Source organism: Rousettus aegyptiacus, unplaced genomic scaffold, assembly GCF_014176215.1.
Source record: "Rousettus aegyptiacus isolate mRouAeg1 unplaced genomic scaffold, mRouAeg1.p scaffold_m13_p_13, whole genome shotgun sequence".
Taxonomy (NCBI): domain Eukaryota; kingdom Metazoa; phylum Chordata; class Mammalia; order Chiroptera; family Pteropodidae; genus Rousettus; species Rousettus aegyptiacus.
In genome coordinates, this window is record NW_023416288.1 from 47,283,757 (window position 1) to 47,306,317 (window position 22,561).

The window sequence follows — 22,561 nt, forward strand, 5'->3', positions numbered from 1 at the left end:
GCTGCTGCTTACTCGCTGGCCGGGGACGCGCGGGTCTCCCGCCCCTTCCGGCTGTCCCGTCGCCACAGGCGTCTGTGTGCGCACTGCGTGTGGACGCGAGGCCCCGCCGGGGAGCCAGCCCGGGCGTGGAACGCTCGCTCACGCATCGGCTCCAAGTGTGACCCGCTGAGGCCCCGCCGACACCTCTCCCCACACCTTGTGGCACCCGAGCACCCGAAGGTCCTAACGGTCCCCACTTTGCAGGCACAGAGCTTGCGCCCAGGACTCCCTGGAAGCAGAGGCCTTGGAGAGCCCCCCCCCCCCCCCGCTGCACCTGCCGCTCACTGGTCTGGGCGCTGGGCCACGCCCAGGTGCACCTGCCATGGAGAGACGCTGCCTCGCCTTTGGCCGCGTGTCTAGCTGACCCCAACACGACCGGCGAGGAGCGGCACGGGACAGAGCACAGAGGTGGTGCCGCGGGGCGGAGAAAGGGGACCCCTCCGGCAGGCGCGGCCCTCTCGACCTGGAACGCCACGCCCGGCGGCAGCTCTGGCAAGGTGAGCGCCACTCCCCGAGGGCCCTGCGCCCGCCGCCGGCCGCGGGGACCCTGTCGGCACGCGTGGGGGGAGGGGCCGGCAGCTGCTACGCCGTGTCCCCTGGGACATGGGAACCCCCGGGATATAACCGGGCGACACTCAGAAGCTTTGCTTTCACCAGAGCTAACCACACGGTCTGGGGTATGACTCCAACACAATCTTGGGAAAAAAACATTTAATGCAAACGTTTAGCCATTAGAGCACACACACAAATAAATAAGCTCAGGATAGCTGAGAAAAAACTAGATAAGTGTAATCGCCCATTTCTCTTCAGTCCTGGATATTTCCAAAATATTGATAACAAAATATACAAATGAACTAATAAGTAAAGAAGATATAGACCATTCAACATAAAAAACTTCAAATAAAAATAAAAGCAAGGACAAACCCTAATTATTTTATTTCTGTATAGCAAGACTACAAATAGCATTTAAACACTTAATTTATTACTCAAATTAAGAAATTATACATTTTGTTTCGATAATGGTCATTGTCTTAAAAGTGTCATTCAGTTTCCCCGCATTTAAAAGTATATTGCTAATTCCGGTCAATCCGACAGGACAGCCCACCGAGCTCCAGTGACAGCAGACAGCAGGCGGGAAGGCGAAGGGCGGTCCCGGGGGCGCTCTCCGCGGGCGCGGACCGGCGCCTCCCGGCAAGGCCGGTCCTGATAAAGTGCCTGTGACGAGAGAATCCGGACACTCCCCCCGGACGCGAGTTTGGGGACCGTCCCGTCTTCCTTCAAAGCAGCACCATTGAGGAAGCAGAGGGTGCGGAGCATGGCAAGTTACCCCGAACCCCGGGGTGACCGCCGGGGGCGGGGCGCGGTGCGCCACTTTGGTTCAAGTGACTGGAATCGACGCTCAGTGGCTGTTCTCCCCAAGTCGTCCTTTATTGGAGGTCACACGCATGGCAGGATCGGGGGACAGCCCGTCCCCGCCCTGAACACTCTCCAGGCACAAAGTGGAGACAGGGCGGGAGGGTGAGGCCCCGGCCCCCGCGCGCCCCGCGCGCCCCACCCGGGCCCGCACGCTGCGGGCGATGGGACCGCGAGCACGGGACGGCGTGGGGAGTGCAAAGGGAGCCCCCCAGTCTCCACAGCGGCCGCTCCAGCGGGGGCAGCAGGAGAAACGAGGCCTTCGGTCTCAACAGCGAGGCCTGTAAACAGTCCGACCGCCGAGAAGCGGAGGCCCCGAGAGGAAGCCACCCACCGCTCGGGCCGCCCCGTGGCCGCGCCGCCCACCCGCCTGCCGCCGGCCCGGAGCCCCCCAGGCAAAGCCAAAGCTGCATCTTTGGTTAATTCCGCTGAGCTGCCACCAGCCTCACAACTGTGCTCTGGGCAAAATTACTCAACGAGCCGCGTGGCACGTAGCATGTTATTTTAGTTGTTTGAAAAGCGATGTCCGTCCAGATGAGGGACCGTGACTTAATACATCAGGAAGGACTGAAGGGGGGGTGGCGGGATCGGGGGCCCGGCGGCCGGGGGGCTACTCACGCCGGAGGCGCGGGCGCGTCAGCTGAGCTCGAAGCCGGCGGCGCACTCGATGGCGTAGAGCAGCTTGCTGCGCAGCAGGGCCTCGTCCCGGAACTCGGGCAGCTTCAGCAGGTTCATGCAGGTGCTGGCCGTGGGCAGCCGCTCCAGGTCGGAGCCCCCGTGGTGGATGCAGAAGGCCGGGTACAGCTCCTGCGGGACAGGGGCGCGGGGCGCGGCGTCAGCGGGCGCCCAGGCGGACACACGCGCACCACGGGGAAGCGCCGCCAGGCTCGGGTGCGAGGCGCCGCGGCTGCTGCCCCCGCCCTGCTCTGCAGCGGAAAGACCGCGTGTGGGGCCCGGCCGGCGGGCCGGCGGCGCTCGCCAGGGGCGTCCCGACCCATCTGCAGGGGAGCTCAGCACACGGCCCGGGACGCGGGCCGAGCCGAGCGCACGCGCGCAGCCCACACGGGGCCGAGAGGCGTGCAAGTGCTGCAGCCATGCACACGCACGTCACACGGGCTCAACGCCACCGTCCCGTCCTCTGATCAGAGCGCACACGCGACTTTGTGCGTCTCGTGAAATGTCAGAACAGGAACCAGAAGAGAAGCAGAAGAACGATCGGTACGTTTATTAGTGTTTAGCATTCCGAGCACATCGAGGGCATTAAGTCTCTCGAATGCTCGAATAAACTAAAAACATGGCATTTTTGAAACAGAAAAGGAACCCCGAAGGCAGGGTCAGCGAGTGCTGGGGAAGGTCAGGTGACAGGAGAATGGACAGCTTGAAATATGTTTTGCAGTTAAATGCCACATTTTAGTGTTTCTTTCATAATGCTAATTGAATTTCCTACTTGGAATCGTAAAAGCGAAAAAAAAAAAATGAAGTTCTTCATTGAAATCTGAGTCAAGGGCACCATTTCATGCATAATTAAATACAGTACAACGGGAATTTGCATTAATTCAGAATAAGAAAAACCATCAATTTACTATGTGGCCTGATGGCAAGTGAACAATTTTCTACAGCACTTTAATGATTTTTTTGTCTGTAACAATCACATTCATTAAACATATTAAACTTTAATTAGCTTTAGCAGATGTTATTCTTCTCCAGTAATCTGGCACTGAGGAGCTTCATGACTTGTGAGTTACGCGCGCCGCCTGCTACTCCGTCCTCCGGCTCAGACCGCCTCCCCCCCACACCCGTGTTCCGCCAGCCCTCTGGGCCCACACACTCGGCTGACTGGAAAGCATAAATACTAAGGTGATTTTTCCCAATTTGGATTCTAACTTATGATAATTGCAAAAACATTAGAAAACTCTTAATTAAATCTCACATTTAATATATTTGCGATCATTAAGAAAGATCTAAAGCAAGAAGAATGTGTCACGGTACCACGAGAGCCGTTTTGACTGCAGGGCTCGCCAATGGGGGAGCCGACTCGACTCAGGGTTTTCAGAGCTAGTTTCGAGCCCTCTACTCCCCTGCCTCATGGCCCGGGGCACCCCCACGGGACTGCTCAGGGACAGGTCCTCGGCTCTCCTGGACCTGGACGGCCCTCGCCACCCGCTCCTGCCCTGGCCGTCAGGCCCAGGCCCGGCCCTGCCAGCCAGACCCCTGGTTCCTCCTGCGGCCGCCACCGGCTTGACCCAATCAGCCGGGAGCCCCGGGCGCCTGGCCCCGCCCCCCTCGCTGTCCTCCAAACTCGCCTCTCAGAGAGAGGTGCTTCACTTTCTTTGAGGTTGGTGTTGATTCTAGAAGCCTCGTGCATACTAAATCCCACTCACAAAGTCGCCTACGCGGGGCTGTGACTGCTATGGCCATTCACACCACCAGGAACAAAGTCGGCCCTGCCATGAGCCCGCCAGCTGCGCCCTCACCCGAGCCCCACACGGCGCGGCCCTCCGGCGGGGCGGCTGTGCACACGGCGCTCAGAACTTGGCGCAGACCTGCTGTCTGGGGCGGGGGTGCCCCAGCCAGAGGCGGCGCCGGCCTCTCCGGCGCACTCAGCCCAGGCGCGGCCGCCTGCAGTCCGCCCCTCCCCGTCCCGCTGCTCCGCGTCCGCACCAAGGCGTGCGCCGCCCGCTGCGGATGCTGCTGCGTCACAGCTCACGGGGGGGGGGGGGGGGGGGGGGCTGTCCTCGGCCCTTTTAGTTGCTAACACGTCAGGCTGACTTATCCCAGATCGACGCTGATGATCAGAAGTGATGACGGGGACGGTCTTGGTGGACAACCGGGACCCACACTCCCGCTCACACGTCACGCTTCCCAGACACCCTGCCAGGCACGCTCCAGCCCGCGTTTTGCTCGTTCTGCAGTAAGCGTAGCCTGAGACGCAGATGGACGGGGAGACTGACACCAGACGTCCCCGTCGGTCCGGCAGGCTGCGACCTGCTCCCAGGCCAGGACGTCGCAGGCTGCCACCGTGAAAGACACACGCGGCCGGCGCCGGGGCGAACGGAGAGCGGCCGACACACGGATCCGGCCGAGATACCGGCGCGCACAGCCGAAGATACGGCGAGAAACAACGGGCCTGGCGCCACGAAGCCGCCCCCCCCCCCCCGAAAACAGCGCGTGCGGCCTGCCCGGCCGCGTGGAGCCGCCCCGGCCGCCCTGCCGCTGCCCTCGCCGCGGCGGCTGCTCAGGGAGGCAGCCCTGAGTCACGTACCTTGAACCCCAGGAGCGGGGGGCGGGAGCAGCTCGTGACGAACTTGAGCAGCTTGCGCTTCTCCTCATCCGTGAAGCCCTCCACCACTCGCCAGAAGACTTTGATTACGGGATGGTCGGCAGAGTAGCCTCCTGCGACAGAAGGGACAGAAGGGACACGCTTCATGAAAGCGCGGCCCCCCGGACAGCACGGACGCGCAGGGCGGCTGCCTGTCCGCGCGCCCGCCACAGTGGTCAGGGCACGAGGGCCAGAACGGGGGACGCCCCTGTCACGAGGCGACCCGGCAGGAACAGACGCCGCCAGGGGCCGCGTGAGAACCCGGTCCCCACTGAGGGGCAGGCCCGAGACGACAGGACCGCCCCGAGGTCACAAGTCTGAAACGGGGGGCGCTGGGCCCTCGTGTCTGACGGAGCCAGTGATTTTGGCGACATGACCTCGGAGTCCAACCCGTTCCTCCCCCGTTCGCTGACAGTGAGGCACAGGCCCCGGCCAACACCCAGCCCGGCACACGGTCAGCCCAGCGCTCCAAGTGTGGGATCTGCTGCTTACAGCTTTTAATCTGGTTAAGTGCTTCCTAAAACTGAAATAATTGCGATATATTGTTCCCTCATTGTTAATATACTACAGAAATAACATCAATAAAATATCTTAAGTGCATTAATTGGCACCAAAATGAATATGATAATATTTTAAACCTATTTACTGGAATAGTTGAGATCATTAAAGGTATGAGCTCCCAGTGCAGACTGGGTAATGCAAACAACCCAGGACAACTTCTTGGCAAAGGAAAGGCCGGACTGATTTCATTTTCTTAAACTTATGACTTAATCGTGGGGACAGCGCGACCTTCGGGGTCGTGTGCCTTTCCACAGACACCAGGGCCCGAGCCTAGAGCGATGTGGATCGCCTACAGGAAGGAGACACAGGCGCGTTTATTACCTGTGACCACCTGTGCGTGCGCGTGGCGGGGTTACAGCCTCTGCCACCGTCACCGCCATCCCGGTTCGGGGCTCTTCCCTTTCCTCAGAAGAGGCCCCGCCTCCTCCCCCCTGGCTGGCCCCCAGAGGCGCCACCGAACGACCTCCCCCCACGCCGTGTGGCCTTTGCCGCGGCCTTTGCAGCAGCGCCAGGGACCAGCGCAGGGGTCCGGGCTGGCTTCGGGTTCCACACTGAGGTAAAAGCACCAAGACTCAGCATTTTAGCCACTGTTACGTTTACGCTTCAGAGCGCTCGTCACGTCCACAGTGCCGTGCCGCCGGCTCCGCTGTGCACAAGCGAACCTCTCCTTCCCCGAGCCGCCCTCGCCCGCCGCCTGGGACCTGGCCTGTCCCGGGGCCTCACGGAAGCGAATCTCGCACAGCAGGTCCTCCGGTGTGTGTCTGGCTCATCTCGCTCGGCGCAGTGGTGTCGAGGCTCGTCCCTGGTGGAACAGGTGTGGGAACGTCCCTTCTCCTAACGCCACCCCGCGCGCACAGGCCGCAGGGAGCTCACCCGTGCGTGGTCGGTGGGCGCGCGGGCTGCTTCCAGCTTCTGCCGACCGTGAGGCTGCCGCATGCAGGCCCCGCGGGGTCAGGACATGGGCCTCCGGTTGGCTCTGTGGGAACTGCCAGGCCATTTCCCACAGCAGCTACGCCCCTCGGCATGGACAAGGGCTCCGAGTCACCACCTGCCCCCGTTCCGGTTTTCTCTGTGTGTGTGTGGCAGCCACGGCTCTGACTGGCACTTCCGCAGTGATCTGTGACGCCGAGCATCTTCTGGGTGTACTGGCGGTCTGCGCATCTTCTCTGGAGAAACGTGTTAAAGGTCCTTCGCCGTCCTCGGGCCGGGCTCTTTCTGCTGCTGGGCTGTACAGTTCTTTACGGCCCTGGTTTCCAGACCCTGAGCCACTGCGATTCCCAGGTGTCGCCTGCCACTCGACAGGCTGTCTCTCTGCTTCCTTAGCAACGTCGCTGATGCACAGTTTGTCACTTTGGTGAAGTACAATTTTTCCTTTTGATACTTATGCTTTTGATGTCAGAGCTAAGAGTCCGCTGCCAAATCCAAGGTCAAGAAGTTTTACCCGTTTTCTCCTGAGAGCTGCATGGTTTTTGCTCTTACGTTATGATGGCTGATCCATTTTGAATTAATTTTTGTGTATGGTGTGAGACAAGGGTACAGCCTCATTCCTTTGCAAAACCCCAGCTGTCCTACAGCTAACCTGTTAAGCAGCGGGAAACATTCCGGGGCCCGCCCGCTCCGCGCCCCACCTGTCAGGGGCGGCCCCTTCTGCTAACGCCTGGTCGTCTTCCCTTCTGACTGCGGTCCTTCCAGAGGGTGTACAGTGGTTTCCACTTAGAATGTAATCTCCATTTCCCTAGTGACCAATGGTCTTAGACTTCTGTTCCTGAGCACATTTGCTTACTGGCCATTTATATGTCATCTTCTTACATGAAATGTTTTTTTTGGCTCATGTTTTTAAATTTGATCATCACTGAGCTGCCAGAGTTAGTTCTTCATACACTGTGGACACAGTCCATTATTAGATACGTTGCTTTAAAATATTTCCTCCCAATCTGTGGCTCGTTTTCTCATTTCTAATGGCATTTTTGAAGCACAAAGGCTTGAATTTTGAGGAGGTATACAGTCTTTTTCTGGATCACATTTTTGGTATACAATGGAAAACTCTTCCTAACTCAAAAATCATGAAGATTTTTCTCTTGTATGTATTTTAGAAGTTCTACACAGTTTTGGTTTTTAATTATTCAGATAATAAAGAGAAACAAAATTTTAATCTCAAAAGTTAATTTCAAAGAGTAATGGCTAAAAAAATTTTATTTCTAATGCTAACCACAGAGAACACATGCTGTAGATTACCTATCACCACAAACTACATGAAAATACTAAAATAGACTATTATTTAAGGTAAACAAAATAACGGTGATTTTTTTCTGAAGGATGATTTTTCTTCTTTTCACCGTTCCCAGGTACATATCACATGGCTAACTCTCTAACAAATTCCGCACACCGGAGACTGAATGACCTCACTGCCGCGTTACTCGTCGTTTCTCTGACGGGTGATGGTGAGCATTTTCCCACGTGCTCACAGGCCGTTTGCCCACCTTGTTCTTGGATTTTTGCATTTCCTTAAAGAGCAGAGCTTTCAATTTCCTTTCCATCAAAAAGTAAATGTTTCGATGGGGTCCAGTGCTTAGTTTTCCCTTCCGCTGTCAGTGGGTTTGTTGGCCAGCACTGCTTTTAAACGCAGGAGACTGGAAAGAAGCTGAGGGCCACGGGAGCCACTGAGAGGCGATGCGGAGATGAACGCGGTGGTGCTGGGCAGAGCGGGGCGGCGAGGGGGGCGGCGTCAGGGGGGCAGAGCGCGTGGCCCGCGCAGAGACACGCATCAGGAACCACTCTGGGGACAGGCCCGGGCGGCACCGCGTCGGGGGTGAGCGACGGGCAGGGACCACGCACCTGAGTAGTTCGTGAAGGATCGCAGGTCCTCCAGACTTATGGGAACTTGTGCACCCGAAATCAGCACCTGGAAGGAAAGGTCACTCGTGAGACCGGAGGCCAGAGGCACACTCTCGCACGCCGGGCGGCAGCGGGTCTCCGAGCGCTGGGGCGCAGCAAACCTGAATCTCCTGCTGGTCGAACATGCGCAGCCACTCCAGGTTGACCACGCTGGCCAGGCCCTGCCGGAAGGCCAGGCAGTGCTGGCGGATCTGCCTGTTGAGCCGGTAGTCGGCGACCAGGTGGATGTACGCGATCCGGTTGGCGCTGGTGACCGGGATGTCCTTCCCGCCGCACTTGAGCTCCACCACCTGGAACGGGAAATGCGGGCGCCTTGAAACCCACACGTGTGACTGCGGGGTCGGCAGGACCGACAGAGAGCTGCTTCAAGGAAGCCCGACCGTGTCGCTCTGCCGACGGGGACCGGAGCGAAAAGCAGCCCGCCCCACCCCCCTCCCCGCACAGACTCGGGCACGTGCCTCCGACGGGGTCTCCCTCTGTCACCACTGACCACCTGCCTCCTCCAGAGCCCCCGGCTACGGCGGTCACGGCCCTTCCGTTGAGCAATCGGATCACGCGGGCCGAAGGCGCAGACCCCACGGCCAGCCTGAGTCAGGGGTGCGCGCGCCGCAGCCCCCGCTGCTCCCAATCCCCGTAACGTCACGGCGCCTGTGAGCGACTCGGAAGTGACCTGAAGGGCAGCGGGTGGCCGGAGGTAACTGACCAGTCCCTGTCTACGTGCCTCAGCAGGGCGAGAGGGCACGACCTGCGTCCCCGGAGAACCACGCTCACAGGACCTGCGCGTCTCGTCCGGGCCACCGGGCTCTCCTGGCGGCATCGGGGTGTCGGCAGGACGTGCTGCGGCCCCCTGTGCACGTCAGTGGGTGTCCGCCGCGCACACGCGCGCACACGCGCACACACGCACCACCTGCCCGAGCCTCTTCTGCCATTAACAAAACGGTGGTACCTGTGTCGCCTGCCTTGGACCTGTGATCACGTAACCTCACGTAAACACAGCAGACAAGCCAAACGGCAGGAACGACTGTCAGCGTCTACGCCTGATTTACGGGAGCGTGTTCTGTAAACTCCTGCTCACCAGGGCTTAAGCAGAAGAAACACGTTCTCGAGGCGTGTGAATGGAGCCGTTTACGGCCAGGATACAGCAGCAGGAAATAGACCCAAACCAAGTGAGCAAAGCCATCCCAGGTGACGGCTACCAGTGGAGGCCGAGTGCCACACCGCACCTGGGGTCTGAGACTGAGGGCTGCGGGGACCATCAACGACCCCCACGCGACCTTTGTGGGGGCCTTCGGGTCCCTCGGCAGCCATCACACCCGGAGTAGCGGAGGACACCACTCCCTCTGGAGAGGCCACCCCCAGCAGCTGAAGAGCTTCCGCGCGCCATCCCGGGGCCGAGGGCACGGACCAGCCGGGCCAGGGCCACGCGGCGTCCTCCGACCTGCTGCTTGTGCTCTGCACACACCAGATGACACCTCGCTTCTCAGTAACTCAGGTCCTCAGTGCTGAAGCCCCGTCTCGGAAAGGGCTTTGAACCCGCACCGTCTCCACTCCGGGGAGGGCCGTGTGTGCTCTCTGCTGACAGGCCATCTGTCACCCAGGCGGGCTTGTGCTCTATTTCAATACATAAAACACCGCCCTTTCCCTTAAGTGGATTAGCGGCAGGTAATAAATGATGCGAACCGTGTGATTTGGAAGACAAAGGACCCAGAAGAGATCAGCCAAGGGCTCCCAGAGCCCCGCCACCAGACGGCGCCAACATCCCAGCAGCGCGAAGGGCTTCTGCGGTGGCCACTTAGACTCCTGCCTCAGGCCACACACACCTGAACACCCGCGGAGGCCTAAAACCACGCCACAACTGTCCCAAGACGTCCGTCCTGAGGGCACACGTAAATCTTTACACAGGGACCTGGAGCCGCCCCGCCCGCAGGAGTCGCAGGGGCCTCTCTGCTCAGAGCTCCTTGCCCTGCGACGAGGACGATGAGGGTGCGTCCCCTGCCCAGCCAGGGTCCCGCAGCTGAGCAGTGACACCCTGACCCGCCCCCCCCCCAGGTCTCACGACTCAAGGCGAACACGCTCCTGCACAGCGGACGGTTATTCACGGGCCCACCTCACACCCGGAGCATTTCCTCAAGGGAGACGTGTGCGTACACGCGCGGTCCAGGCTTCGCCCGGTCTGTTAAGCCAGCTGACGATCAGCCGCACTGAGCACAGCGAAGCAAACAAACCCAGAGCAGCACCGTCGCTTTGAAAAGGGGAGCTGGTCACCACGCCCGGCCCGGAGAACGAAGCCTCCGCACGTCACGGACGTCCAGGTCACCGTATTCCAGAAAGTGAGAGCCGGACAGAGGACGACGACTTTGCATCTGTTCCTACAGGAATCCGTAAGCTCTCCCCTCCAGCTGGGCGCTTTATCAGGGACCTTCCTAAGGTTCCCCACGGGACTCTTCAGTATCCCCGTTCTCATGCATCACCCTCCGTGATCTCTTCACTCAGCAGGAATGTCTGTGACTAAACGGCCCACCTTCACGGCACACCTGAGCTTCTGACAGACCCCAGGATGGTCAGCGGCGCTTCGATGGGACTCGCACGCGGCGTGCGGCTATTACCGCCTGTTTCAGAAAGACGCGGGAACCGCCACCAGCAAGGGCCTTGGGCAGGTCACCGGGAAGCTGGGTGCCTGAGCCGCCGGTCCAGCCACTAGGCGGAGCAGCCGGTGGCCCCACACCCCCGTCCACAGCTTCCTTAGGACGGTAACAAGTCACCTCTAAAAAAGATCTGAATTCTGCGTTGCTGAAACTTCACCTCTAGGGTACGGAGGGCGAGGCCGACACGGAGCAGCTCCGTGAGCTGCAGGCAGAGGAAGCGCGTTCCGTATGCCTCGCTCCTGCTCGACCCCGCGGCGTGGACGGATGCCAGCTCTCAAAAGTGCCCAGAGACCACAAGTGGTGGGGGCTGAGCCGGTATGATCTCCTTGCTCCTACTTACGACTTAACCCATCTGTTAACCCTGTTTCTGAAGTAAGTAGTTTTAAAGGCTGAGAAACCAAGTAATAACAAAACTTTACAGAAACAATTACAAAACTTAAAGATAACCATATTTTTGTAATTAAAACCCAACTATCAGTGTCAGAAGAGTTCATCGAGCGAGATGAAAACAGCAGCGAAGACGCCTCTCCCCGTGAGCGACGCAGCCGTCTGCAAGCCGGACCCGAGGCAGGGACGCGCGGCCGGCTACTCCGAAACCCAGCGAAGGGGGGGCCGGCAACGCGCGTGACGTCCGAAGTCCTCCACACCCTGTCTGTCCGCGTCAAAGGACGTTTTCTAAGTTAGAGGCACATTTACCCACAAGCGTAGACCAGTGCGTGAGCGCCCAGGTCCCCACCGCCAGCTTCGGCAAGTGTCACCTCGCGGCCAGTCCCGGCCACCCACACGGCCGCCCACTGCCCGCTCTCCCCGGATGGGGAGCGGGGGCAGATGCCACCGGCTCGCCCACGGGCAGGTCGGCATGGCCGCGGCAGCACTGGTCGCACTAGCCAGGAAGGAAGTGCCCACGTCCCTCGCCTGGTGCCGTGTGGCATGTCCGTTCCACGGACACCGTCAGGCCAGAAGAGGAAATGAAGCAGCCGCGGGAAGCGAGTGAAGCTGGTCCCAACGGCCACACGCCGTAAGGAGCCCGCCACGCAGGCACACAGAGACGGGAGGCCGCCCGGCGCCCACCGTCACGGGGGAGGGGCCTGGGCTCCCCGGGGTGACAGGTGCACAACCCCACAGCTACACTAAACTGCGTCCCGTACACTTAGAGTGGACTTTACGGCATCTGGACGATCTCTCATTAAAGCTATTGTCTTAAAAAGTAGTTTGAATCTCTAACGCACTCTTTCTTTAAAAAAGGACGAGGACGCCAGGAGCCCGGCAGTGATGGACGTGCGCGCGGTGCAGCGAGGTCGCCCTCGGTGGGCGAGTGCCAGGGCCGTGCCCGGCCAGGGCCCTCGAGGCCAGGGCCGGGAGACGGCAGCGAGCCCTTCGGCTCGGCTCTCCGCCAGGCCAGCCCCGCACTGTGAGGGCGGGCACGGCCGTGCGCCCCGGCCCCCGCGGGCTCCGGCCCCCACGACGCCTCCCCCCGCAGCGCAGGAGCTCGAGCGACGGGCAGCGGACGGTCGGCGCGCAGAGACCCCGGCGGCCGGGGCGGGCTGTGCTCACCTGCGCCTCCCCGAGGTCGTTGTTCACCACGGTGAAGTTGAGGCCCAGCTCCTCGACGTCGCCCTCGTAGCTCTTGAGGAAGAGCAGGTTCCGGTACACCTCCGGGTCCAGCGAGGCCAGGTGGTGTATGTCCACGTCCGCGCTGGTGCCCAGCAGCTTGGACAGGAAGAAGCCGGCGAAGGGCAGCTCCACCAGCATGTTCTCGTAGAGGGCCTGGGAAGGGGACAGGGGCTGGTCAGCACGTCACGGGCCCCTCTCCGGACTTCTGAGAATGGAGACGGACGTCCAGACCCGCCAGGGTCCTGGCGCAGCAGACGCCGCTCCTCCCCGCTGGCAGTGGCTGGGACGGGAGCGCCGCCCACGGGCCGGCCAGCCTCAGCACGCGAGTCAGGCCTTCGGTCTGCTGAAAACCCTAGAACGGACTGTCAAAGAATTTCAGGGCTGAAGTTCCAGGATGCTAAGTTGAGGCCCAGCTCCTCACCTTAAGAGCCAAACCCTCCACGCTGCGGTCGAGGCCGGCCAGCACCTTCTGTGAGGGGCTTTGCGGACGGACCAGTTCCCTGGGGCTGCTGTATGAAGCGCCACAACCCGAGTGGCTGACCCCAGGAACTCACTGTCTCACAGCGCTGGAGGCCGGGGCCGCGCTCCCCCAGACGGCTCGGGGGAGCACCCCGCTGCCTCCTGCAGCTCCGGGTGCCGCCGGTGTCCTCCGTGGAGCCGGACGGCAGCCGCGCCCCTCCAGTCTGCCTCTGGACGCCCGGCCACCTTCCCCCGTGTCCCCGTGTGTCTCCCCCTTTCTCTTCCAAAGACGTCAGTCACCGGACTACAGGACCTGCTCTGACCCAGGAGGCCCCCGTCGTAGCTGGGGCATCAGGGCGCGAGCCCAGCACTGCAGGCCAGACGGCCACCACACTGTGCCCTCTGCAGCACGAAAGGGCCGCCGTGCGGGGACACGGGGTCCCGCCGTGTGCCACGGCTGCATTTCACGCGACCCCCGACTGAAGAAGGGCCATCCTCCGTGGATTTTCCTCCAAACACCCAGTGAAACAAGCACTCCTGGCGCCCGGGCCACGCGCGGGCAGGCGGCAGCGCGGATCCGCCCCGCGTCCGTTCTAGAGTGAGCCTGGGCCTCAGACCTGAGACTCATCCACACGTTGCGAGTTAGCAGGTGGCGACCTTGGCACCAAACCCCAGATGTCCTGCTGTTTCCCAAAACGCAACGATCCTGTCGCCACGGCCCGCAACACAGGGAGGTTCCGCGGGGCCCACACCCTCCCCGCCGGGTCCCGCCGGTCTTGTTACCCTTAGCTGTCTGGGTGCTTCTGACTCCCGCGCCCCAATGACCAGCGGCACTGGGTGGGCCACGTGAAGCGTGGGTGCCACTGTGCGACCTCCAGGGACGCTCGGGCGCAGGCGGCCAGGCGAGTGTGGACGCTCTGCGACATGCGCCCGCGGCTGAGGCCGAGAGGCGCAGGGCGCCAGCAGCACACGGCGGCCCCGGGCACTCTGCCTATGTCCGTCCAGCGCCCGCCAACCGGAAGCCAGGCCGGGACGCGTCCTCCCTGGCAAAAACGTGCTGCTGGAAGACGCGGTCCCCTTGCCACGTGCGCGCCCGGGGCCGGCCAGCTCGCGCCCCTCCGCCTGGCCAGCGGCCCTGCCCCGCGAGAAGGCCCGCCCGAGCGTCCTCGGCAGAGGCCGCTCTGCGGAGACACACGTTTGCCCACCGCCGGAAGCCGCCCTCCCAAAGGCTGCCGGCCCGCCCCACCCACGGCCCCACGCACGCGAGCAGGTGACGGCCGAGCGAGCGGCGCCGACGCCCAGCATGTCAGAAGGGTGGAGCCGTCCCCCGCGGTCCAGGCGGACCCCGTCCTGTCACGGCTGCCAGCACAGGCAGTGCCTGACCAGTGACTTCACACGTGGCTCTGTAAAACCCCGGACCCCGAAGCGAACGCCACGGCCACGGGCGCAGGCAGGCGCCTTGCCTCCCCTTCGTCCGTGAAGCGGCGACCGCGCAGACGCCCGCGGTGCTGCGGCCTCGCCGTCCAGCGCGCCTGGGGGCGGCCGGGGAGTCGCCCCTCCGTCTCCCTCCGAGGACGCCCGCGCGGGAAGGGTGCCTGGCTGAGCAGCCCAGACACGCCGGCATCCCCGCCCCGGCGGGGGGACGGCAGGAACCTGAAGCGCCACGTCCCTCTGCTCTTACTTCTGGTCTGAAAATGAACGATCACCCAATTAATTTTGAAAAGATGGCAAAAGAGGACTTCTTAATGAGAGAGTGAGCAACGAAATGGCGACCAGCACTTAAGGCATCTACCGATTGGCAAGGAAAAGCGCTGTCTGGGAGGCCGCGGCTTGCTGAGAGCAGAGGCCGCCACGGCCGCCTGCAGCCCCGCCAAGTCCCGTCACTCCCGAGTGAATGGCGGCCTCAGAGCCGAGAAGAACGTTCCGCAGACAGCAAGATCGATCCCAGGTGTTGAGGAAAAGCCTCGCTTGTACAGTGGGCTTCAGAGTAAACTGCAAGTGTAAATCAACGGACGTTCAATAGAGAAGAGCATTGTTTGCCACGTCTGCATCGGTAACAATAAACCAGTGAAATTTGTTAAACAGATCAGAGCTACCTGAATTTTAAGCAGAAATCCCACTGTGACTCATAAAATGTAAATGCATAGGTGTAATTTTTTACATAAGGCGGCGTTAAACCTTCAGAGCATTTAATATACAAGCACTAATAAATGACAGCACTAAAAACTACGACTGCATCAGCTAAATGGATTATAAATTAAATTTCCATAATGCATGCAACCGAGATACAAATGTGAGCATAAATCAAGGTATTTTCTAAACACAGGTTAATTATACAACTTCGAAAACTGCCCATTTTTTATGCAAAACAATCCACTTAGCGTTTTTCATGCTGGCCTTAATCTGCAGCCAGCTGCGCTGTGCTTGTCCCTAGAAGCGTCTAAATAACCACTTGTCGTGAAAAGTAGCGATAGGTGTGTGGAAAAAACCTGTGACGTATTTTTCAACTGTCTGTCTTCCGTGAGTGTTTATAGCCAGAAACTGTGCCAACGTGATTTGAAATGAAAAGGATTAATTACAGGAGAGCCTTTTAATATAAGTGAGTGCGGTCGCCGTGCAATTAATGCAAATCGTGGCGCTATCGGGAGAATAAATGAGAGCCACACCACAGGCCACTTCTGTTTGCTGCCCAATAACTTCAGTAATTTACTGCATTAAGAATCAATAAAAAAAATAATGCTTTTCAAATGCATCTTTATCCATCTTCAGGTGGTTCTGAAGTGAACTTACAACTCAATCTAAAAACGACACCGGCGCTGTCCTCCCTCACACCACGCTGCCGGAGCAGGGTGCGCGCGTCGGCCGTGGCCAAGCTTGCCGCCCTGGTGGCGTCAGGGCACGCGAAATGCGGTGGCGCCCGCGGTGACCAGCTCTCTAACTCGGCAGCTGCGCTTCAGAGCCGACTGGGCCCCAGCATGGACCCTGCCGCGTCCCTCCTGGATCGGACGACATCACTCCAACACCACCTCCCAGGACAGAGCCGCCATCACTCGACCTGACTGCCCAGGGTCCGTCCAGCCGGACTCCCTGCTGCCACCAAGGCCGCCCCACCAGGGGCCTCCAGGAGGCCTGCTCAACGCCACGCACACCTAGTGCCCCCTGGGCCCCTGGCCGAGGCCGGGAACCAGGCTCGGCGCATCTGACCCGGGAGCCTGAGCTCCGCGACCCGCGGCTGTCCCAGCATCAGGAACAGCGGGAGTCACAACCAACAGCTGCACCTGGTCTGCTCTGCACGACGCTGAACTTCCCAACCTCGGCGAGCCCGGGCCTGTCGAAGGGGCTCCAGGGGCCGTACTCGCTTGCAGGCACCCGGGGCCCTCGCTGCACAGGCGGAGGCCAGGCCGCAGCGCACGCACCGCGCGGCCGGCGGGCGCAGGTGTCCAGTCCTCACGCCGGGGACACGGCCTCGGTGCTGACCCAGTTCAGCCAGTGCTCGGGTGCGCGTAAAATGACGAGGAGGGACAGACACCTCGAGACCAGCACGGTCCACGCCATGTGGGGGCAGAACGGGGTCTGGTGACCACCTCGGGGAGGCTCCGGCAGCACTGGGTTCCGGACGACGCCTGTCCTGTTTACGGTCTCATCTAAACCATTATTTCATGTTTAATTCTGAAGGAATGAAATGAGCTTACATGGAAAACTATAACCTTAACTGGCCAGAATAAGCTCCAGATCTGTGAATACTCTGCTTTTAATGGAGAAGAGTATAAATCGTGATTACGTGATTATGAGAATGCTGTAAGAAGCAGGCACAATTCTCAGAAGGGGTAAGAGTCAAATAAAGGAACCATTTGTAAATAACGATCTTTGGTTTTTCTGCTTCCAAAAAAGGCTAAAGGTCAATCAGGGCAAACTCACGAGGAGAGATTCAGAGATCCAGAGCGAGCGCGCCTGTGACATGCGCGGACGTCCGAGTGGGAAAGTCTGAGCGCTCACTGCCTGGGGGGTTCTGCTAAGCACGGATGATCGACTATCTGCCGAACGTTACGTTCAAAAAGATTCTCGGGGAAAAGGTCCATCACCTTTAGAGATCACAGCGCCTAGTGTGATGACGGTCGGGTGAGGCAGCTCAACCCCACTGACCCTGAATGCATCTGGGGCACAAAACAAGGAACAATGGAAGAGCAGCTCTGCCACTTCAGGACCAAGTCACTTAAAGCACTAGCATTCACCTCAATCCACAGTTCTAAAGCTTCAGCGAATTCAGTGAGCACTTCACAAAAGGACTCTACAATGATATAGAACAAATTTTCCCAGCTCTCAAAAACCTCAGGATAAACTGTTAACCGCCAACACTATACTCTATGAAACACTAAGAGCACACTGAAATGTACTGAAACACAAAATTATAAACCGCCCTGACACTCCACAACCTGCTAATTAAAAACGTGAACTATATAATGAAAATACTATCAAATAATCTGATTTATAGGCATTCTGTTCCAATTAAATCAATATTCCAAAGCAAGAAAAAAAGAGCCATTTTCAAACAGAATTCAAATATGATAAAAGATTTCCTTCAATAAATATTCTGAACTTAATTGGCTTAAATGGACCTAGGTGCTTCTAACTGCAAAAAAAAGTTCAAGACGACATTACCACATCCGTGAGCTGTTTATTTATTCCTCGTCTTCAGCCTGATTTACAGGCGCTGAAATGCAATCCCGACCCCCACCAGAGGCAGGAATCATCTGCTAATGGAACTTCTAATTGAGAAGTGACCAGAGGCGTGAAGTAATCCTCCCCATGCAGGACGCTCTGGAAGACCTCTCTGCGCTTTATCACAGTAAACAATCACTAACATGTGCATTAAAGAAAATTTAAATACATTATGACCCAATAAATATCATAATCAATCAATATACAATTTCTTCCCTTAAAGATTTAATGTTCGGATACCACACTATTAGTGCTATACAAGTACGCTCACTTAGACCTCGGCGATTTTTAACACGTGGGCACAAAGTTTAACCATTTACAACAAGTGACAATCAGGTGTTTTAGGGACAAGCACTCCCCGAGGAGTCCTAAACACGTGGGACTGAGTTAACTACCACCCTGGAATAACCATAGTTTCTACTGGTTTTGTCTAAATGTCATTATTTTAAAGAGCTTTACCGAGACACAAGTTCCACAAACTCCACCGCTGGGGGAAAGGCTCCGACGCCCCGTGCTCCCCTGGGGCCTGGTCTGAGGGGACACAGACTCCCAGCAGAGGGGGTGAGCGGTGCACCGCCCCGAGCCTGCAGACCCCCGCGGCGAGCAGCCTCCAGACGGCCCGGCGGCCGCCAGCCACGGGGGCGAGCAGGTGGGGCCTCACCACACTCACCTAGTGAACCGGGTCGTCCAGCTGTCCTGGCTCTGTACTCCCCGAGACGGGACAATTTACACGCTCGGGAAGGAAACACAATATAAACTCTTAATAAGATTTAATTCATGCCAATAAAATCACTCTGTTGCCTGTGCCTGTGACTGCACTATGTGAGAATCGTGAAATTTAGGGAGTATTTCAGGTTAGCTCATGAAGATGGGGTTTCCTTTTCAGGGTGGCAAAAATGTCCTGAAATCCGGTAGTGGGGACGGCCGCCCACCTCAGGGAACTGTGCACTGCAAAAGGAGTGATTTCATGGAACGTGGACTGCATGCTGAAAAAGCTGTCACTGTACAGAAAGTCTCACAGAACGTCGCCTGCTCTGCAGGCGCAGGTTTCAACCAGGTGGCGTCCGCGTGGGCCGGCCCAGGCGCTGCGCGGCACGGGGCACGGCAGGTCTGCTCACCGTGCACCGGCAAGAGCAGGACGGCAGGCGTGACAGACAAAGGGACTCCACTGTCCAGCCAGAGACCACTGCGGGTCTGACCGACGCTCGCGGACAGCCGTCACCGCGGCCAGCGCCCTCCTCTGCCGTTCAGTTCCGGACGCCCAGCTCGTCGGGCGCAGCCCTGGACGCTGAGCACCCCAGGCCCCGCGTGGACACGCGTGTGCCCCTCGCAGCCCGAACCCGGCTTCGCGGAGCCGTTAGCACGTCGCCCGCCCCTTGTCCTTCCTGCACCGTCTTCCCTCCCAAGACACCGCCTCCTTCGGCCGCTGCCCAAGTCTGGAGGCCAGAGCGCCGGGGGCCGCTCCCTGAGCCGGCACCCCGCCAGGCACCGCGCGCCGAGCCCAGCGACTTCCCGCAGCCCACACGCCGCCTCGGGCCTCCGTGCCGCGGCCGGGCCCCGACGGCCACGCGGCAGGCGCTGTCCGCTCTGCCCGACAGCCTGTGTGCCACCAGGCCCGGCGGCCGCCAGCAAAACCTCCTTCCTAGACGCCGCCACCGCCGACAGGTGGGGACTGGCCGGAGGCCGCGGCGTGCTGCCCTCGCGCCAGAGGGCCTGTCGCGCCGACCTGCAGAAGCGGCGCTCACTGCACCCTCGCGCTGCTGCTCAGCTGCCCGAGTGTGCTGGGCGGCAAGCGTTAGACGCCCGGCATTCGCATTCCGCTATTTCGGATACGGGAAATAAAACATTCCTAGACCACCCGAAAACCACACGAGTTTCTCCAAAATACCATGAAACATGTCTACGTAACTATGCAACAATACACCAAAGATTCCTGGAGAACGCAAACCGTGAACTTTATGTCACCATCTTATCAGTGGACACGCCGCGTGCACTACACAGGGACCCTGCACAGACCAGGCGCGAGTCCCCCTCTCCGCAAGTGACATCCCCGCCCCTTGAGGCCAGCAGGAAACAGACCCTCTGGACCTGCCTGGGTGCCCGGGGGACGCGGAGCCGGCAGGGGACCTGAGCCCTGACCCCAGCGCTCTCCCCCCTTCCGTCTCGACTTGCAGACGTTACGCGGGCTTCTGATTCGGACAGCGAATTCGGGGCAAACACTTTCGCTGCCACTGCAGAGTACTTGGTAGTGAGATGCGGTCATGGGGAAGCCTCGCACACCTCCCCGAACACACTGCACTCTCTTATCACGCGGTCACGATTAGTGCGGATTCATTCCTTCAAAGAAAAATCCAGAATCGTTAACTTTCTCTCTCGCATGGGAATAACTTAGATGATTTTCTGCCTCATTCAGAACGGCTTAGGCGTAACTTTCAATTACTGATTCTACTGGAGTATTTGGCACTACATCCTGATAGAATTAGCAATTATCAAGACTAAATTTATTTAAAATACAAAGAAACAAACAAAATAACCCGGAAATGTAACCTTGTGAGTAAATGTTTCCCATCACTAAGATGCTGGGAATCAGTTAACGAGGGAACCCGAACTGCTGTTTTGGGGCCGGACGGCCCTGTGGGGGAGCAGGCGGCCGCCCTGGTTTAGATGGAGTCTCGCCCACTGGCCCCCGACTTTGCACACGGAGCCTCGAAAACCGCGCCGCCACGCAGCAACACGCGTGCTGACGCCTGTGGCCCCGAGCCCCGTGGTGGGAAGCCTGTTACCTTTCCGAGCATCGTGCCCAGGAAGTAGTAATGCCTGGCGAAGGAGTCCCCCACGAGCATCTGGGCCGCGGGGTTGGGGTACAGCAGCCCTTCGTTCGTCGTCTTGAAGAAGCCCTGGTTGGGGTTGAAGCCCGACTTGAGCAGCTCGTTCAGAAACTCGCGGAAGACGCCGCCGCCGTCGATGCCGGCCTCGTCCAGGCCGTGCGCGTTGAGCAGGTGCACGCGGACGCGCTTCTTCAGGTCGGGCTCTGCGGGAGGGGGCAGGAGGCGGCAGTGAGACAAGCTGGCAGCGCAGCAAGTTTAGGGCACGGGGGCGAGAACGTTAGAGACACTTTAATGCAGGACAAAAAAAGGTCAATGAGATCAAAGAAAGTCAGGGAAGGGACGGGCGCTCCCGGAGCCTCCGGTGGGCGAGGGAGGGACGGTCCTTCACAGTCGTGTGTCGGGAATGGAGTTGGGGGAGACCGGGGGACAGGAGGAAATGTTACCCCCATTTCCTAAAGCGGACGATAAACTAAAACGAGGGGGGGAGGGGAGGGGAAGGAGGACGTGAGGGCCGCACTGGGACAGAAAATCGCTACCGAGAAAGACGAAAGAACGGACCCTGCCTGGGAAAGGGGCCAATGGGGCAGGGGGGTCGGCACACCAGCACCCGCGCCCCCGTTTAGAAGCGGAATCTGGCTGGAAACGGGGGTGCTGTTCTGGTGATCTAACACGCCACAAAGCTTGAAAGCAACTGCGCAGCAGAGCGACCTGGCCGACGGCTGAGAGGACATCCCACTCCGCCCCGAGGGCAGCGGTGAGCAAGCAAGACCGCCGCGTCCCGGGCCGGGTGGCGAGCACGGCGGCTCGCCGCAGGCGTCAGGGCGCCGGACACGGCCGGCCCGGAGGCCAGGGAGGCGTCCTTCACGCTTCCCTGCACCGCCCTTAGGTGCTCTGCAAGTGAGGCGGAGGGGCGGCGGAGGGGGAGTGCTGGGGGGAGCCCCAGGACCGGGTCAGCAGCTGCGCCCCACTCACAGCCTTCACAAGCTGCTGCCATCTCTCAAACCTGGAGTGCAGTCGTCCACACCTCCAGGGACAGGCGACCGTTAGAAAGCTCTCCAGGAAGGGGTTCGGCACAGCCCCCAACACTGCGACGCACAGTGCCACACTTCGGAGGTCGCAGGCCCTGGCGGTGAACATTCTACAGGATTTTTCAAACGGAGCCAACAATTTATCGCAGGGACGGGGGTCTCTGCCCGCATGTGCGGTGGCCCGGGAGGGTCGCCCTGTGCCTGTTCTCGTGCTCTGGAGAAGAACGACCACCAGCGGTCGCTTTCCCCGAGCTGGGACTCGCGCTCGGGCCTCCACGCGTGTCATTTCCTGCCCCTCAACGCAGCACGGTCCCCAACCTTGGTGGCGCCAGGGCCTGGGGCTCCCGTGAGCGTCTCACGCCTGAGGATCCGAGGCGGAGCCGAGGCGGTGGTGCCGGCGCTGGGGGGCGGCTGCAGATGCAGAGGAAGCTTCGTTCATTCGCCCACCGCTCGCCTCCTACTGTGCGGCCCGGGCGCTCACAGGCCGCGGACTGGCACCTGTCAGCAGCCCAGGGCTTGGGGCCCCCTCCCTGCTCGGTCAGCCCGCCACTCTGCAGTGAGAAACCCAGGACGGGGAGGTGCACCCGTTTGCTGGGAGGCACGTGGCTAATGCTGCAAGGGCGTCTGCTACCCACGAGGCAGGCGCTCTTTCTGCTCCACGTAGTCTCCTTTATTTTCTAAATTTAACTATACTTCCATGAAGAACGTGACTAAGTTCCACAAATAGCTACGTGCTTCTACTGTCCTGATCAACATCGTTACAAAACGCATGCGATCTCAAGTTCTAAGTAAATGCTAAAGAAACCTAAGCAGGTAATTACAGACATGATCCAAAAATGCAGCTGGCGATTTCTTACCTTTATGCATCTCCTCTTAATACCCCATTTTACAGGTGAACTACAAGCATTTATTTGTCAGATATAGTCAGTCTCAAGATGCTGGTCAGTGGTTAGCAGCAGATTTTATAAAAATTCTATGTGTAAAAATTTGTAAGTGGAGTCTACGGCCACGCCACCCTGAACATGCCCAATCCTGTCTGAT

General features: G+C 59.3%; 1 protein-coding gene across 5 annotated transcripts in view; it reads right to left on the reverse strand.

The window, feature by feature from the left end:
* Positions 1-735: 735 nt before the first annotated feature.
* Positions 736-22,561, reverse strand: part of UBE3C (ubiquitin protein ligase E3C) — a 66,665-nt gene continuing 44,839 nt past the window's right edge. For all 5 annotated transcript variants that reach the window (XM_036230593.1, XM_016160958.2, XM_016160960.2 and 2 more), the window contains 6 exons: positions 20,448-20,695; positions 12,427-12,639; positions 8,329-8,517; positions 8,168-8,234; positions 4,715-4,845; positions 736-2,259 (listed from right to left, as the gene is read on the reverse strand). In XM_036230593.1, the coding sequence (XP_036086486.1) occupies positions 2,089-2,259; positions 4,715-4,845; positions 8,168-8,234; positions 8,329-8,517; positions 12,427-12,639; positions 20,448-20,695 (1,019 nt within the window). In that variant the 3' untranslated portion in view covers positions 736-2,088. The remainder of the gene's footprint in view (positions 2,260-4,714; positions 4,846-8,167; positions 8,235-8,328; positions 8,518-12,426; positions 12,640-20,447; positions 20,696-22,561) is intronic.